Source organism: Mastacembelus armatus, chromosome 20 (assembly GCF_900324485.2).
Source record: "Mastacembelus armatus chromosome 20, fMasArm1.2, whole genome shotgun sequence".
Classification (NCBI taxonomy): domain Eukaryota; kingdom Metazoa; phylum Chordata; class Actinopteri; order Synbranchiformes; family Mastacembelidae; genus Mastacembelus; species Mastacembelus armatus.
In genome coordinates this window covers 4,744,902-4,762,374 of record NC_046652.1, presented here as the reverse complement: position 1 = coordinate 4,762,374, position 17,473 = coordinate 4,744,902, and the positions used below count along the sequence as shown (strand labels likewise).

The 17,473-nt window shown below is 37.9% G+C and overlaps 3 protein-coding genes across 12 annotated transcripts in view; 2 read left to right on the top strand and 1 right to left on the bottom strand.

Moving 5' to 3' along the window:
* Positions 1–668, bottom strand: part of relch (RAB11 binding and LisH domain, coiled-coil and HEAT repeat containing) — a 32,054-nt gene extending 31,386 nt beyond the window's left edge. For 5 of the 10 annotated variants that reach the window (XR_003294775.1, XM_026292366.1, XM_026292367.1 and 2 more), the window contains exon 1: positions 115–668. Coding sequence is in view for 9 of the 10 variants with exons in the window: in XM_026292366.1 (XP_026148151.1) it covers positions 115–562 (448 nt within the window). In the remaining variant the exon portion in view is untranslated. The remainder of the gene's footprint in view (positions 1–114) is intronic. The other 5 variants (XM_026292369.2, XM_026292370.2, XM_026292372.2 and 2 more) reach the window with 2 other exon arrangements.
* A 252-nt stretch (positions 669–920) lies between these two features.
* Positions 921–14,657, top strand: pign (phosphatidylinositol glycan anchor biosynthesis, class N). Its single transcript, XM_026292376.2, has 30 exons — positions 921–1,265; positions 1,828–2,091; positions 2,262–2,383; positions 2,497–2,595; positions 2,757–2,863; positions 3,289–3,413; positions 3,537–3,667; positions 3,794–3,913; positions 4,117–4,157; positions 4,794–4,853; positions 5,032–5,124; positions 5,267–5,322; positions 5,695–5,773; positions 6,109–6,291; positions 6,409–6,548; positions 6,766–6,865; positions 7,047–7,139; positions 7,675–7,766; positions 8,821–8,926; positions 9,014–9,122; positions 9,326–9,428; positions 10,030–10,132; positions 10,727–10,813; positions 11,035–11,090; positions 11,372–11,447; positions 11,810–11,883; positions 13,487–13,529; positions 13,670–13,722; positions 13,847–14,075; positions 14,142–14,657. Exons 2-29 carry the CDS (start codon positions 1,865–1,867, stop codon positions 13,968–13,970), a joined length of 2,802 nt encoding a protein of 933 aa, XP_026148161.1. The 5' UTR covers positions 921–1,265; positions 1,828–1,864; the 3' UTR covers positions 13,971–14,075; positions 14,142–14,657.
* A 538-nt stretch (positions 14,658–15,195) lies between these two features.
* gpr141 (G protein-coupled receptor 141) lies at positions 15,196–17,451 on the top strand. The gene is made up of 2 exons (XM_026292382.2): positions 15,196–15,625; positions 16,155–17,451. Exons 1-2 carry the CDS (start codon positions 15,539–15,541, stop codon positions 17,061–17,063), a joined length of 996 nt encoding a protein of 331 aa, XP_026148167.1. The 5' UTR covers positions 15,196–15,538; the 3' UTR covers positions 17,064–17,451.
* The last annotated feature ends 22 nt before the right edge of the window (positions 17,452–17,473 follow it).

The window sequence follows — 17,473 nt, the reverse complement described above, 5'->3', positions numbered from 1 at the left end:
ACTGTCCTCCACATCCAGTGCTTTGAGCTAATGGTAGCTAGCTCCTATGCTACCATCACACAACATTACAGACTACGTGTAACTACGTGACCAGCACTGGGAGCAGCTACTTACTCAGTGTTCCTCCAGGTCCCACCACCTGGTCCTTGGCAGGCGGGGTGCCGCTCTGGCGCTCGAAGTTGCCAGGGTTGGAGAAGTAATCCCTCAGCCTTGGGAGCTCCCTGCCTGCCTCCAGCAGCTCTGTGTGAAACTCCAGCGCCGTGAGAATATACTGGTCTCGCAGCAGCTGAGCTGCAATGACATCGACTGACACCCGGGTCTCGCCGCTTCCTACCATAGCGGAGGGGACCGCGGCCGAGATGCCCTCACCGCTGGGGCTCGTCCGGCTGCCAGACAGCAGGAGCGTCGGGCGCTCGGCGTCCGCAGGCGGACAGAAAGGATTGCCTGGCGGCGGCCCTGGCGCTCCGTCGCTCGGGCTTCTCTCTCTGTCAGCTGCTTCGTTAGGGAGCCGTTCAGCCTCTTCCTCGGAATCACTGAGATTAAACGGGTTGACCGACGCCATTTTTGCAATCCAAAGATTTTCAGCAGTCCAAGCTAATCAGATCTGCTTCTTGTTGAATGGATGTCAAGCTTTGGTAGGTAGCCGTGACAGGGATAAAGAATGCCAACCTGTGATTGGTCAAGTCTTGAGGAAATTCTCCTAATGCCCGCCCCTTTTATGGGATACAGGAAAACTATTGGCTATTACATAAAGAAAGGGAAACTGGGCGGGGCATATTAGCCACCACATATCCTATGCTAACTAACGTATTGTATAATAATCATAAGCTATAATAACAGTCTCGGTTAAAAGAAGCTAAAAAGCTAAAAGTAAAAAAAAAAGTTTGCGATAGATACACTGTATAAGAACGCTCTTCAGAAAATAAGCATTTTTAACTACAGTATCCACAATTCAGCGTCCAGAGTAGACACGTCATCGTCAAACGTCAGTCATAACACGGAAGTGAGTGCTCGGTGCTAACTAGTCTGAGAGGGACAGGTGGTTTTGTAAAAAGCATGAATTTAAAGATTAGATTCATCGTGTTTCTTACAGCAGCTCGTTAATCTGTCGGTTTCTCTGGATATAGAATTAGTTACATATGAAGACAAAATAAAAGCCAAATCCAGATCAAGGTGCCTAACAGGTTAAGCTCGCTGCTCTCCCATTCATTGATCTACGACATAGTCATATTTGTGTGCTTAGATTTCGCTGTGCTTACACAGAGGTAAGACTCTTTAAAATGCTAATTATATTCAGTCAGACCCTTTTCCTAAGTCACAGAATAATCGATTGTTACCCTGCTAATGTGTTGGTGCCGAAATAACGAATAGCTTTCGCATTGCATTGACTGATGGTACAAAAGCAGTGAGAGAAGGATTATCCCAAGTAAATGGTCCTGTCCTTGTGAATCGCTTTTCTACACTGAAGTGTACTCAAAGCACTACTTGCCCATTCACACACGTCAACGTGGGGTTCAGTGTCTTGCCTAAGGACACTTCGACTAGGAAAGCCAGGGGTCGAGTCTCCAACGTTGTGGTTAATGGTCGACCTGCTCTATCGCCTGAGCCACAATCATTCCACACTGCCACCTTTCGGTTTAACCTGTATATGTTAATGCTGGACCGATCTGATACTTCCTTCTAAGTGATCATTTTAGTTAGTATAACTTTAGTTAGTATAACTTAAGGATTTTTGGCCATATTTGCTCGTCAGTTTCTTTTTTTTTTTTTATTTCTCACTTCTCATATTATTTTATCTCTTCCTATGTAAGTAACTTAACTCCACAGGTTGTCTTTCAGATCCAGTCTGGTGTTGAAATTCAAAATGGGGATGATCACCTTCTTCCTGGTTGGTCTGGCAGTCCACGTGGTCTTCTTCCTTTCAATTTTTGACATCTATTTCACCTCTCCCTTGGTCCATGGCATGACACCCCAAGTCACATCGTTAGCACCCCCTGCATCCAGACTTGTGTTAGTAGTGGCCGATGGCCTCAGAGCAGACAGTCTCTTCACCCCACTCCCCAACGGCTCATCTAGGACCCCATACCTGAGGTAGAGACACTGACACAGAGCTTTGAAGTGGTGTGTTTGGGTGTATGTTGATTGGTCCATGACTGCAAGCAATATTAAATACAGGCTGTTATACAGGGTCTTTTACATTGGTTGTTCTCTGAGTGACTAGTATATGTTTATACATGACTGTGTGTGTTTTCCAATACTAGGAGTGTGATAGAAGAGAAGGGTACCTGGGGTGTGTCACACACGCGTGTGCCCACTGAGTCTCGACCCGGTCACGTTGCTCTCATTGCTGGCTTCTATGAGGATGTCAGTGCTGTTGCTAAAGGTAAGCATGTGTTTGTATATTATGTTGATAATTCTAATACAGGCAAAAAGAAAAAGATTACAACTCAGTGTGAATGTTTTGCAAGCATGATGACCTTGTTTGTGTGTTTTCAGGTTGGAAGGAGAATCCTGTAGAATTTGACTCAGTGTTTAATGAGAGCAGACACACTTGGTGCTGGGGCAGCCCTGATATTTTGCCTATGTTTGCCAAAGGTCCACAAGCACACACATGCACAACACAATCACAAGATAAGACACTTATGTAAATAAGTACACCACTTTTTTATTAATTCTTAAATCTGTTGATTTTTTTGCAAATGGCATATACAAATGTTTCTTATTATGAAGCTTATTTTGAGCTGTGGCTCTTCCAGGTGCCAGTGGAGACCATGTGTACACCTATACCTATCCAGCAGAGGAGGAGGACTTTGCCTCCACAGATGCCTCCAGGCTTGACACCTGGGTCTTCACTCAAGTCAAAGTATGGTAGTGGAAGTACCAATTATGATAATGAATGTTATGATGAATCTATTGACAAGGACTAGAATCACATATCTATTGATATAAAGGCTTTAAAAGTATTTTTAGGAGCTTTTACTGTAACTACATAAATATTTGCTTGTGTAAAGCTCATATTTTTCATTTTCATCTTCCTTGTCACTAAAAGTAGCAAGGTTGGCAGCGTCATGTACATTATTGTCAAATAGTGCATTTTAATTTTGATAAACTTCAGAAAATGTGAAGCCACTTGGGATCAGTACAGTTGAACACAAAAGGCAGCTTTTCAATGGTTAATAAAAATAGGCATTCACGTATATTAGTACCAGAATCCCTTGGTAGTATCAATGAGGATTTGCACATTCATTTAGAAAAAAATATAGCCAACTTATTTTCTCTTTGTAACAGTCATTCTTTCAGTCAGCAAAGTCTAATTCAAGTTTGAGGGCCAGTTTGCTTCAGGATAAGAACATCTTCTTCCTGCACCTCTTGGGCATCGACACAAATGGACATGCTCATAGACCAATGTCACAGTAAGACACATGATATTAGCATTTTTTCTTTGGCCATTTCTATTACATTTAATGGCACTCCACACAAAAGGAGATTAGCATATTAGTAGTGATAATTTTGTTTTGTTTACTTTTTTTCCCTAGGGAGTACCTTGACAATATTGGTCTCGTAGACACTGGTGTAGCTGAGATGGTGTCTATAGTGGAAGATTTCTTTGGTTATGATGGTAAAACAGCCTATGTGTTCACCTCGGATCATGGCATGACAAACTGGGGTAAGATTCTTATTCAAGTACATGTTCCTTTTTAATGTGCATAAGCTGAACATTTATCTGATTATCAGCTTGTAAATTTAATTGGTGATCTGTGTGGATTTCTCCATCCGTGCATGTTGTCTCCAGGTTCCCATGGTGCAGGACACCCCTCTGAGACACTTACTCCTTTAGTGGTGTGGGGAGCTGGAGTTCATAATGCCCAGAGAGTCACTGAACCTCAACCATACAATGATAAATACGTACAAGGTGATAAACCCATGTGCTGTGGTTACTGCTACATTCTTAATTGTCCCTCAAGCATTTTTTAAGCTTCACTTTAGGACCAAAATTTAACAAAGGACAGCATGACATTTTCTATTCTAATTAATTTTAATTTAAAACTTAAAAAAATCACGTTACACTGTAAGTATATGTTGTTTCCTGGGTCTAATTCCTACTAATTCTTGCAGAGTGGAAACTGGAGCACATCCGTAGGGTTGATGTCAGTCAGGTAAGTCTGAATCATTTGTGCATCAATGTGTGTAATTGGAAGGATGGTCTGAGGGGAATGGGGATATTAAGGGAGTCAGTGGGCTTTGTAATGGATATGTACTCAATGTTATTATATTTTGGGTTTATTTCAGTGATATATTTCTTTCAGAGTCATAAATTGGGTTTCTCAAGAGGGTCAAAGTTCTTAAGTTTGATTATTTATTAGGCCATGTGAAGTCTAATTTTTTTCATGTAATTGTAGCAGTCTATCTATTAAGATTTAGCAGGTTACAGATGAATGAGAAAATGCTGAAGTCTTTATAAAGAAGACACACTTGCTACCAAGAGACATGTCTAGCATTAGCAAAAGATGGCCAAAACAGTTATTTTTCTCATGTTCCTCCAAGGCCAGAGGGGCCATTATACTAGTTCATAAATGCAATCCTTCCCAGACTGTAATCAAGGGCCCAGGAGGTAGTTGAAATGGAGTAGATGAAGGTATAAAATATGATTATTGAATGTGATAGATATCTATAGCTCAAATTATTATGATACTGCATTTTTAAATAATTGACTTAGTTTTTAGTCCTTCTCATCATAATATTATATCATTAATTCAGGGAAATATAGACTGTCTATGTGTGTGTGTCTTCAGGCTGATATTGCTCCTCTCATGGCGTCTCTCATTGGTGTGCCCATTCCTGTGAACTCAGTGGTAAGTTCAGAAATAAACTAAAATGAAACCATTCAATGTGTTATTGAAGTTATTAATAATGCACAGTATTTTGCAAGTACACTTTGATGGCAGTTTTATACAATGTTCTCTAAAAGTCTCAAGAGTGTTTTCTTCACTTCATGATTTATATGTTTTATTTGTGCTTGTGTGTGTTCAGGGTGTGTTACCTCTGTCCTACCTTAACAACAGTGACCTCTTCAAAGCAGAGAGCATGTATACTAATGCTATTCAAATACTACAGCAGTTCAAGGTATGACATTATGCATCTCTGCTATTGTTGACATGTTGGTCATTAACAGCTGTAACCTCTGAGCTTTATGTAAATTCTTAATGCAGGTGGTGGAAAAATACAGTAATTTACTGTTCTGACTGAGCTATGTGCATTTTTATAGATAAAAATGACCCAGAAAAAGGAGACAACATTATCATTTCTCTTCACCCCATATGAGTAAGTGAATGAATAAAAGTTAACAAAATGACTAACCGCCGTTGCAGAAAAAGTACTAAGGGCTCATGTCAGGCTCAGTTCATATCATGTACAAACTGTGTAGGAGTCAATTAAAAAAATACATTTTATTAAGTACATTATCCAGATGCCAGTTGCTGAGAACATTTTTTTTTTTCTCCTTAATGTTTTCTACTGCTGGTCTATGCAAATATTGTATTACATTACAAAGAGCATTGCATTGTTTATATTATATTGTGTGGGTGTGTAATAATGAAGCAAATTAAGCATACCATATAAAATGAAATTATTAAAGGTGAGATGTAATTACAGTTTTACACACTCTGTTATTACTTTGTCTCTTGCTTTTCCCAGACTACTGACTGAGTCAAAACAAGCAGAATTCAGCCACAAGGCCAGAATACTGATGCAGCTGAAGAAGTATGAGGATGTTGTGAGTATCTGTGAAAAGATGGTTTGTGCCTTCTAGTGTTGGTAAAAATTAACAGTTGAACATGTTTGTAAATTATGTATGGTCAGTGTTTCAGGAAACATATTTACTAATCCTAACTAACACGACAGCTGATTTTGCAATGAATGTTTGGCATGAAACAATGGAACTGCTCTGTCCAAATTAACAGACCTACAGTAAGCCTGTCTTGTGTTGGTTGGAGAGATCATGCTTTTTTTTTTTTTTTTGTTACTTCACAGTCTTTCATGAATAATATTTTTTCTCCTTTCTTCAGCAAAAGCATTCACATCCATTTCCTCTCATCTGTCTCTTGTCAGATCTCTCTGTGCCAGTCTCTGATAGCTCATTCTCTGGAGGGCTTGGTGTATTACCATACCTATGACAGATTCTTCCTGGGTTTCAGTGTGTTGCTAGGATTTGTAGGCTGGACCTCATATGTTGTCTTAGTCATTCTGAAGACGCATACCAACCTCAACAGACACACCAGTCGCCTCAAACAGGTTGGGGCATTCTCTGCAATCCTTTTGTCTTTGCCTCTTAGACTCCTTCAACCAAAAGAAGTTTGAATGTCCTGTTAAGTTACATTTTAGTAAAAGATTTTTGTGTCTGCTGTGAAGGTTCCCAACCAAACCCTGGCAATGCTGTGCATCTGTGTGACAGTAGTGATCATTGTGTTCCTGCTTATCCAAAGGAGCCCTGGTACCTACTACATTTACTGCCTGTTACCGGTCCTCGTATGGTACTCAGTCCTTAAAGAGTGAGTATGTCACTCATTCAGTAAAATGAATAAAAACACATTAACCACATATCCACACATAAAGTACATGCATGTCTGGTGCATGTGTAGTGAGGTGTTAATTTTGATTCTTTGAAGTGTTGTTAAATCTTTTTACACTCATTTTGCATAAAAAGGGCAGTGTTTCTTTTCTCCTCTTTATCCCATGAAAAATAATTTCAATAATTATTTATTTTAGGTCTGGAACTCTGACCGATTTGATCCATTCAGCACCTTCTTTGCCATTGTGGAAATGTTTTGGCTGTTTTATGTTGGTAGCATTTGGAATTGAGCTCCTGGTAGGTGTATTTAACGTTTTGTGCAGTTAGAGGCATATTTCTGAACTGTTACTTAAAACTCTTTAGCTGATCTCATAAAAAATAAATATTACAAAATGTTCACAACATGTAGGAATTACTATGTGCAGAATGAGGTTGTTCTGTCCAGGCAATCAATGACAGTTCCCTCTGCTGCCCCCAGGTGGTGAGTTTCTTTCATCGTGCCATGCTTACTGTTGGCCTGGCTGTCCTCTCATTATGGCCCTTGCTGACAGGACTTTTTGACAAAGCCAAGGTAATTACATCAAAGATTATGGCCGTGTGTCTACAACAGCAAAAGTCATGGTATTTGAAGATTTTAATTTTCATATCTTATGCAAAATATGATTCTCTAGGACGTTTGGGAAAAGGAGATCAAATTGTCTATAAAGGAATAGCAAAATCATTAGAACAATTCCCTAATCGCATAACCTAGGATGATTTTTAGTTATGTCAGGAATAACTTATCTTTCACTCAATCATCCTTATCATGAACTAATACACGCACTGAGTATACATGACACAAATGTGTTTCATACATAATATAACAAAGATAATTAAATAAATTGAATAAATTTGATTTGTTTATGAATTGGCTTTTAGTATTTTTGTTAATGAATAAACCGATTTCCTTTTTCTGAATTCTTTCTTATTCTTTTTTAACGTTTGTTGTGAAGCTTGTCTGTATTGTGACCTCCTTTGCTTTTTGTTTTTACTCTCAGTTTAATACATTTGCCACAATCTGACATACATCTAACTATATGAACTTGATGGTTTCTATCCCTGTGTAGTTTCATTCACTGAGCTGGTTTCTGGGCTGCCTGTGTTTGGCCACTTTCCCTCTGATGCCAGTTGTGGGTCGAGAGCCTAATATACATCTGGTGTGAGTGCTTGAATGAAGGTTTACCACAGTATCTAAACATGAAATACTCAAAAGCCAAATCTAGATCTGTCAGTTACCAGGAAAAATTGTAGGAAATATAAATATAAATAATAGGGATGGACAATATAGTAGGAATTGATATCGTTATAATAGTGAAAATATTTTCCTGTATAAACAAAATATTTCCCCATCAAAATGCATCAAACATGTGTGAAACAGTTTTTTGTTAAAAATTTGTAGTCTTCAGGCCTAAACTGAGATAATCCTGGTGACAGCAACAGATGTATTTCCCTAGACTTGACAAGGATTCAACCAGAGCCATCATAAAACTACTTTAACTACTCACACTGTCCCTACGCAAAGTTAATATGATATGTGAAATTGTTGTATTTGTTTTGTAAGTGACAACTTTTTCTATTCTCAGATATAAAATGAGAAATTAGATCAGTGGATAAATCATAATATTCATTTTACATAGACTACTAGTAGTAGTAGACTTTTTCACTTTTTATTGATGTTTAAGTAGTTAAAGTCTTTAAATTGTGCAAAGAAAATAAAGAAATTCAGATAAAAGGTCAGTGAAATTACATACAACTCATTCTACTTTAAGGCACATTTGCTACTGACTTCATTACTGCTCCCTTAACACAGCAGGAAGTAGTAGTGTATGGTGCTTATCTAATCGTGAGAAAAAGGCAATTATAAAAGGAAGTTACCTCATTGACCATTCTGTGTAAACAATAAATACGATGCAGAAAGCAAAGAAATATACTATCACAACCATGGGAGTTTTGCAGAAGTGCTATATTTCCCAGCAAAATTTGCTTTCAGTTGATGAAAGAATACCCCAAGTGTGTTAGGGTGTTGAATAAGTAAACATTTTTTATTAAATTCAGTTAATCCAAAGGAGTCAATAATTATGCTTCTTTTTTAATGTGTATTTTTTTTATGCTTTAATTTCACTGTGGTTGACCAATTGCAATGTGCAAAATTAGTCTATGTGCTCTGAAAATGTCTATAATATTAAGGTAACATATTTTGTTTGCTTCTGCAGTACTTGTGCAGGCCTACTCACTCTCATCACTTCAGCCTGTTACCTCTGGACGTCACGACAGAGAGCACCTCTGCACCTTAGCAGCAGACAGCAGTTCGTCATGCAGGTGTTTCATGTGGTGTGTTTGTGTATGTGACTGTGCTTGTGTAACTGCATATTCTAAAATTAAATAATTACCTGTCAAACTCAACAGATGCTCCATGTGGCGGTGTGTGCATATGTGCCTTACCTCACACACTCCAGTTTGCAGCAGAAACAAGGCCTGCCACTTCTTAATCAGATCATCAGCTGGACCACATTAGGTGGGTGGGTGTGAGTGAGCACAAGGTTCATGAGGTTCAAATTATTTCCTGGGGACATGATAATTCAGTTTATCTATTTATCTTCAGTTTAAGATATATCTTAAATTATTTCAGGAGTTTAAAGTTCTGTGTACAGTATTTACTATGATGTATGCCTTTCTAGCTCTCCAAGCCTGCAATCCTCTCCTGTTTTCTTTTTTCAGCATCTTCTATGCTTGTTCCGTTGTTGAGCTCTACACGTCTTTTCCATCGACTCCTTAGCATATTTCTCTCTCTCACAGCCACATACCTACTGCTCAGCACTGGGTAAGACAAGACATTACACACATACAGTGATTATTTATTTATTTATTTATTTTATTATTATTTTGCATCTTTGTCACATATGAATGATTCAGATCATCAAACAAATTTTAATATTACACTAACATAACCAGAGTAAGTAACAAAAGTTTTAAATTGGTCATTTTGGTTAAGGGGTAAAAAAAGCTGTCCAAACCTGCCTACCAGTATAAAAAAGTAATTGCCTGCTAAATCATGAATGAACTGTGAATAACCACATTTTTTAGAAAGCTGAGTTAAATTTCACGTGCTATACCCCGTCCTGATTACTGCCAGACCTGTTGAATCAAAAAATCACTTAAATATAACCTGTCTGATAAAGTGAAGCATGCTAAAAGATCTCAACACATCATGCTGTAATCTAAAGAAATTTAAATTTTATTAATAATCTGAATCATTTAAATGTGACAAATATGCAAAAAGAAAAAAAAATCAGGAAGGGACAAATACGGTTTCACAGCACTGTGTGTTCAGCTTTAACAACACTTGCCTCATGCACAGTTTTTTCACAGTACCAAAGCCACCAAATGATCACATTTCTGTATGTGTGCTTTCTCGCACCTAGGGCAGAGGCTTTGTTCCCCCCTATGTTATTTTGGTTGATGTTTGTGTGGATCAACATTGAACAGGAAGCAGTGCTTGCTCAGGGTGTCTCTACCAGGCAAGAGGTAAAAATTTAAGCATATATTGTAGTAGTACTGCATAAGTCAGAATAGTGCAACATAAATTACATGACAAAAAAAATTTCAGTAGTTGCACTCTACTTGTTTAAAAATTTAATCTAAATTAAATTTGTGTTGCTATTGTGTACACGCACTGGACTTTCTAAGCAGAGTTAAGTGGTCTTATTACTTTATGAATGTAAAAACACTGTATGCAACACTAACAAATGCTTTTACTTCAGACTTGTAGTGTATTCATATGTCATCCTATATATGAATATATGCCTTTTTGTAACTTTAGTAAGTAAGTATTTATTTATTTTTGATCTCTATTTCTGGTCTTCTGTGTTCCAGTGTTAAAATGTATATTCCACCAACTCCCTTTAATGCAAATGTTTTAATCAAACAAGGAAAAAAAAACAAACAAGAAAACTTGCTACTCATGATACTTATTATAGTCTGTGAAGTAGGTTTAAATAAATCAATACAGAATGTACAAAGGACCTTAGATCATGTGTTTAGTTATGTCTATGTATCTGTGTGAATGGGTGTATGCACATGTGGGCATGCTTTTTGATTTGAATTTTTTTTTTCTTTCAGCTCTCCACTATTGATTTCTCAGAAAACATTGACATCACCAACATCCGACAACTGAAGCTGGATGATATCAGAAGATCTTATTTTTTTGTATCCATGTTAAGAATATTTTCAACAGTCACATTAGCTGAAGCACAAAAAAATACCCAAGTGGCACCAATTTATTTGGAAGTAGTGCTTCTCTCTCAGTTGTGTCTGCAGGTTTTGTTTAGGACAGACTATATCCAAATAGATGATCTTCAAAAAAAACAAGACAAAATGTTTGATGCATAATTACAACGTATCTCTTCCCTTAACAATACATATTTCAGGTATTTTTTATAATAACAGCTTTCTTCGGCACAGGGAACATAGCTTCAATTAACAGGTTTGTACGGATTTATAAATCGTGGGTGTGTGTGTGGGGTAAATGTCAGCAAGTTTTGTATGTGGGGGAGAGGAGGTATATGTCTGTACATGGTTCAGTAGGGTCTTTTAAATGTCTGGTATGAGACTCACTGATGTGTGCTTTTGAAATGATTAGTAATGCATCATTTGATGGAAGTAGGTGATCTGACTGTCGCTGTCTGTGCACTATTTGCATTCATGTCTGTACATCACATGCAGTTGTCTGAAGTCCTTCCTCCATCTCTTCTGCCTTTTGCCTAGTTTTGACCCAGCATCTGTTTACTGTTTCCTGACTGTCTTCAACCCCTTCATCATGGGAGGGCTAATGATGTGGAAGGTACCATGTTATAAATGCTTAATTTTCACTATGACTCTACAGGCTTCCCACTCTTTTTTTCAGTTCAAGAAAAATGTTCCCAGGAAAGGGAAGTGTTTTGCAGATTGTGTCAAAACCTATTCATGCATGCATGTGTGTTTTAACCTGCCTCTCTTGTTATCTTATATAGGCTTATATTGGTCTTTCAACCTATTCAGTGACCCTTTCAGTCATTAAATAGGTTGACTTATTGTCCACTTTTTCCACATTTCTCACTTGTGTATCATCTAATCATAGTTTATAACAAACAACAGTTAGAAAATTCAAATTATTACATTTCTATGGGTTTATTAATGAAATCTTGCTTAAATTGTCTTTTTCAGGTTATTATTCCATTCATAATAGTAATGTGTACATTTGAGACCATCCAAGTAGCAACGCAGCTCTCATCAAGAAGGTAATCCATTATTCTGATGTCAAAATAAGATTCATATCATTCATTTTCTTTCTCTGCTGCTTGTGGGGTTGATGTACTGCATATCCAGTACATGTACCTGGACACTTACCAATGGAAAGTATTTTCACTTGTCACAATAGAAAAAATTATCTTGGTACCACCGTTTGTTTTTTGCAGTGACATCAATAAGTTTATTTCTTTTCTGTTGTTATATGGAATGAGGCTCCATACTGTACATAAAGTAAATATATGTTCTGTTTCATTGGGACACAGCCCACTGGGCTATCACTGATGGCTCCTATCCTGTCCTCATGCTGGCTTACTGAAGTGAAAATTGTTAACTGCTGCCTGACATGGGCCCCATTCTCTGTCTGAAACAAGTGACTTTCATCATGCCCACGTACCCATATATGCTGTGGTTTGGACAGAATATTCCCCTTTCTTCTGCAGCTACAGGGCATTGAAGTGGAATATCAGAAAGCCATGTGCTGCTTTTGTGAATGGTGCCACCTGGAAGATCTCTGTCTGTGCGTGGAGTTTTTCAGCTCTTCCACTGAGTAAGCCTGGTAGCCTGGGGAGCTGGTTTATGATGACTCTGCCTCCATCACAGACATTTCCTCAAGCCATTCCCCACTGCACCTGTTTCCTGCTGGGGAGCTTGAGCAGCAGGACCCTGCCACTGAGTCCACGAGTGACAAAGTCCTGCTGGCCTCAGCGAGGATGTCTTTTGGAGGGCTGCGACAGCCTGATCAGTTCTGTTTTCACACTCCAATCAACAACTGAAGTTGGCAGAGAGGTTTTGGCGTCATGTCACTGTACCCTCCACACACTTCGGGGATGATATGACCACCATAAGTACCTGCCCAGATAGAGCCTCTGCTGTTTGGCCTCAGCTCCTGCACCTTTCTCCTTTCCTTTGGCTCCTCTTACTAGCAGTGATCGTTCTGCACTCTGCATGCCCACTGGTTTTCAGATCAGAGAGGATTACAGTATGGCAGTGTTGTGTCCTAATTCAGTTTATATGCATAAGATCATCACCAGCATTTTAGATCCAGAGTGATCATCTTGGAGGGGTTTTTGACCATCGCCATGTGTCCTAGGAGGATATGGCTTTGTATCTCTTGTGCCTAGAATGCACCCTTGTATGTTTTGTGGGGCACACAGTGCCACTTGGAGTGCCTTTTTGTCCATTATTGGGACAGATGCATGCAGAGTATCTGTCATACCGGCTTTACAACACTCTCAGGGTTTTTGAGCATCTGGGAGGGAACCTGCATTTGGTGTCTGTGCACACTCATCTCAGTGAGTCTCTTCCTCCGTAGCTCTGGTCTAGAGGACTTTAATGGAGGGCATATGCTCAGTAGTATTATAGTCCTCAACATTATTATTAGGTTATTTTGTCTGCTTTTATCTGTGGGATGCATGAGTTGCTTGTGCGGTTTCACTTGCTCTGTTCTTTATATTGTACTTGCCATGTTTTTATGGTTTATGAGGCTGACCCAGAGTCTTCTGTTACAATATATAACCAATGCTGTTGATGTTTAAAAATGACTCATTGCTTGCTTGCAATATTTCCTTCATTTATTTTATTCCTCTTTTCCAGTTTGTTCCTCATTGTCCTGGTCATCTCTGACTTGATGGCTCTGGTAAGGCATTTCTTAATTTTTAAAGGGTTTAAAGCTTTTATTTGAATGTTTGATTAAGGAGACATTGTTACACCCTGTCTTAAGTCGACTGGATGTGAAAATCAAATACTAAATCTTTAACTCATTCTTCATCTTCTCAGCACTTTTTCTTCCTGGTGCAGGACTATGGCAGCTGGTTGGACATTGGCACAAGGTGCGTTGGCAAGGAAATACATAGTTTCGAACGCCTAATAATTCCTTCCATGTCCTTTCTTACAGCTAATAGTTTTAATAGTATCTGTGATACACAAACATAAATTTATTTCTATCTCTTACAGCATTAGCCACTACGTGATAGTGATGTCAATGACCATCTTCCTGATGTTGCTAAGTGTCCTCACACACATATTTACCTCAAAAAGACTTTTCTTATGGAGGAAACCCAAAATGCACTTTCCCTAGATAACCGTGTTTGTGTTATGCATGTTTGCACAGATGTGCTGGTTAAATCAAATATTTACTATTTATTTGACTCTTTTTAAATATCTTTCATTTAGCATTTAGCTTATATGAGCAGAGTTTTTATATAAGGTTTGGCATGCTGCTTTAGTACTCTGTATACTGAATAGTACTGTGTAAAATTCTTACACCACTTGGCTAAATTGTTGTGTTATTTAGAAACACTATTTTGTTATTTAGAAATCCCTTCTTATAGTTCCTCTCAGAACTGTTTGCCACCCACGAAAATGAGGCTGGGAAACTATTTCACACTTACATCCCATTGACTTCATATTTAGTTTTAAGTAATAAGACAATTTAGAGTTATTATGAATTCCTTGAGTCATACTCACATATTTCTCAGATAAATGGTATTAGTAGGGGTTTTGCACAATACTGTTTCAACTGTACTCTTGAATACACACCCCATTTCAAGCACATTGTTTTTGCTATAATCATTGATGAACTGACTAAAGTTACATGAATATTTGACTTTCAATTATGTCTTTGCCAAGGGTGTTGATTTATGATCCACCAAAAAAGGGTAAATTGGTAACTCTAAGTATGTAACATAATAATCAGAGGAAGCAGGCATGTACTTACCGTGCTCATATATGTATTCCCAAACTATAACTGATACCCGATTTAAAAAAAAAAAAAAAAAAAATTGTGTCACCTTGCTTTGTGATCAAAATCATTATATGGGGATTTCCTCTGTCTGTGTGTTGGGAAATGTAGGTTTTTTTTTTTTTTTTCTCTGAATATTTTTCTGCTTCATTTCAGACTCAATGTTTTGTAAAGTCACCCCTCGATAAGAGTACTAGTTTAAGTTGCAGTATATGTGTTACGGAATATACCTTTGTACTTGCTTAGCTCATTAATAGTGTTTTACACGTCTGTCAACAACAACAGTTAACCTCACCACATCCTCTCTCAGTTCTGTTCTGAGCTTTGAATACATAGTGGAACATTACAATATATATAGAGTATTAGTTGTCCACTTATATTGCAGCATGTTAACAAAAGTATTTGTTCTGCAAGCTGGTGAGATAGTTTGTTAATAACCCAGAACAACAGATAAGCACAACTATACAGGATATCAGTTTTGTAAAACAGATTAAGATTTAGGTTTGGACACTAACCGATGATAAACTCATGTAACGAAACACTGCATATATAAAGAAAAAAATATATTAAGGTTCTGGATTCTATGTAAAGAAGACAACATAACCCAGCTGTTTTATTGAAGGATGTATTGCAGATATATAGAAATTGAATAGAAAATAACGATCAAATATGCAAAGTGGTGACCAGAAGGAGGAAGCAACCTTCTCTGTGGTTGTGCTGAAATGTATGTGCAATATCCTCCTGTTTCTGGTAGAGCACACACAAAAAATGCAAAACTGGACTGGGTTTCTGAGGATACACAGACACAGTTAAGTTTGATCACACATGCGCGCACACACATTTTTCATTCAAGCAGAAACAAGGCACAATGCTCTTTGTGAATCATAACCATTGCTTTGAGGGATATGAGATGTAATGTTAAGGACAAACATCCTTCAATACCGTATTTTCACACCCAAGGACTCACCAGCCGGTTTATATTTGACCAAAAGGTACGTACAGTATGTTTCTTGATTAACTCTGTAGTTTGATTTGTGTATGATTTATAATGCAGTTCCTCTACTGGTAATAATTAAACTGTGGATAATGTATTGATAAATTTCACAATGCTTAGATTGTATTTATTTTTCTTTTTAGTTAGGCTTACTTGGTAGAATATGTAGCTGTTTTTTTTACATTTTGACAGTAGCCTTGTTTCCTCTCACACTGATATTTAAAATTGTGAACACTTGATGATATGCAAAACAGCATTTCAAATTAAAATGATAAATTACTTGATCTGCAGTGTATGTTCAAACTCAAGCAGCATGCCATTTAGTATCTGAACTATGTAAACCTAATGTGGTGAAGCATGTCAAGAATAATTTCATTCAGTTCTCTCCCTGTGTAGTTTTTTTTATATCTGTTATATTTTCTCTGTATTATTTAGCCATTTTGTATCCTTCCCCTTACTCTGACCCTTTGCTCCAGTTCATATCTGATTTAACCCTTCTCTCAACCTCACTCATTTCTTTATTTAAGATGTCTACTACGGTAGGCCAGAGCACGTTATCTACAACCATAAACTCAACGAGCAATCATTCCCAGAGAAGTATTCAGCACTCCACAACCCTCATGGTGACCTACTCCATGGTTCTGGTTACTGGTACCATCAGCCTGGGGCTGATGATGCACATCCTGAAGTCCAGCTCTACATCCATCACCTCCATTGCTGTATTCAACCTCATCTTTGCCCACTTCATCTTCCTCCTCACTGTTCCCTTCAGGATTTACTATTATGCAACTGAGGACTGGACTCTCAGCTTTGGGTGGTGTAAAGTTGTCAGCAGCATGATCCACATCCACATGTACATGTCTTTTACATTTTATGTGATCATACTCCTCATGCGTCTGGCAAGCTTCTACCACAATGGTGAGCAGCTGGCCTCTTTCCAGAGAATTCATGCAGTCCTTGCCAGTTTTGTGTTGTGGATTGTCGTGCTGGTTTCCGTCCCTTGCATAATTTTTTTTGTCTATGGTAAAGGCGGTAATACAAACCACAGTACTAAAACTTGTTTCGAGTTTGGCTATAGCATACAGAATAGTGTAAAGATTTTAAACTACTTCATAAGCATATTGATCATAGTGGTGGCAACTGTGCTGACAGCCTTGCAAACCAATGTCCTAAGAGTTTTATACAGAAAGCATCATCAGGGAATAACCTCGCAGCAGGACTTTGGGGCTCAGCTGAAGAGCTTGTTCTTTGCCCTCATTATGGTGGTCTGTTTCATTCCCTACCACATGTTCCGACTATATTACTTGGAAAACACTGAAGAATTACAGGGAGTCAATGAGGTGTTTCTGGCTCTGACCACTTTTAACTGTTTAGACATGCTCACTTTCTTGGGGAGGAGAACCTGCTACATGTGCCTTTCAGAAAAAACTATATGAAAACTGTTAGTAAGATGTGTGTGATTACTTGACTTTACTCTGTGGCTTCATTTTGCTTTTCAGTAATGCCTGTCAAAGTTTTCAAACTTTGCTTAAACACTGCTTAAACTGTGTCTATTTATCAAAATATTGAAATAATATATAGAAACTGTCAACTTGGACTTGATAAATGGGATTTTTGTATACTGTTCCAAGATTTAAATTTATAATATTAGACCATGGAATTGGCCTCATTGGTCAGCTTTCATTCATGTGACTTTATGTGAGATGCACATAAGCAAAAATAAAAAGTGTGTAATGTATTTTTCATTGTATTTGCTGGCACTTAAGTCCTGTGTAGGCCTAAGTGTGTCACTTCATAGCTCAGAAAATAAATGTCTAAAATAGTTACTTTTTCACCATTATTTTGT

Bases quoted from the DNA above. Each gene is read 5' to 3' on its own strand.
- gpr141 (XM_026292382.2), top strand. From the start codon at position 15,539: ATGAGATGTAATGTTAAGGACAAACATCCTTCAATACCGTATTTTCAC. The intron at 15,626-16,154 runs GTACGTACAGTA...TCTTTATTTAAG, and splicing joins GGTTTATATTTGACCAAAAG to ATGTCTACTACGGTAGGCCA.
- pign (XM_026292376.2), top strand. From the start codon at position 1,865: ATGGGGATGATCACCTTCTTCCTGGTTGGTCTGGCAGTCCACGTGGTC. The intron at 5,774-6,108 runs GTGAGTATCTGT...GTCTCTTGTCAG, and splicing joins TGAAGAAGTATGAGGATGTT to ATCTCTCTGTGCCAGTCTCT. The intron at 10,133-10,726 runs GTAAAAATTTAA...TTTTTCTTTCAG, and splicing joins GTGTCTCTACCAGGCAAGAG to CTCTCCACTATTGATTTCTC.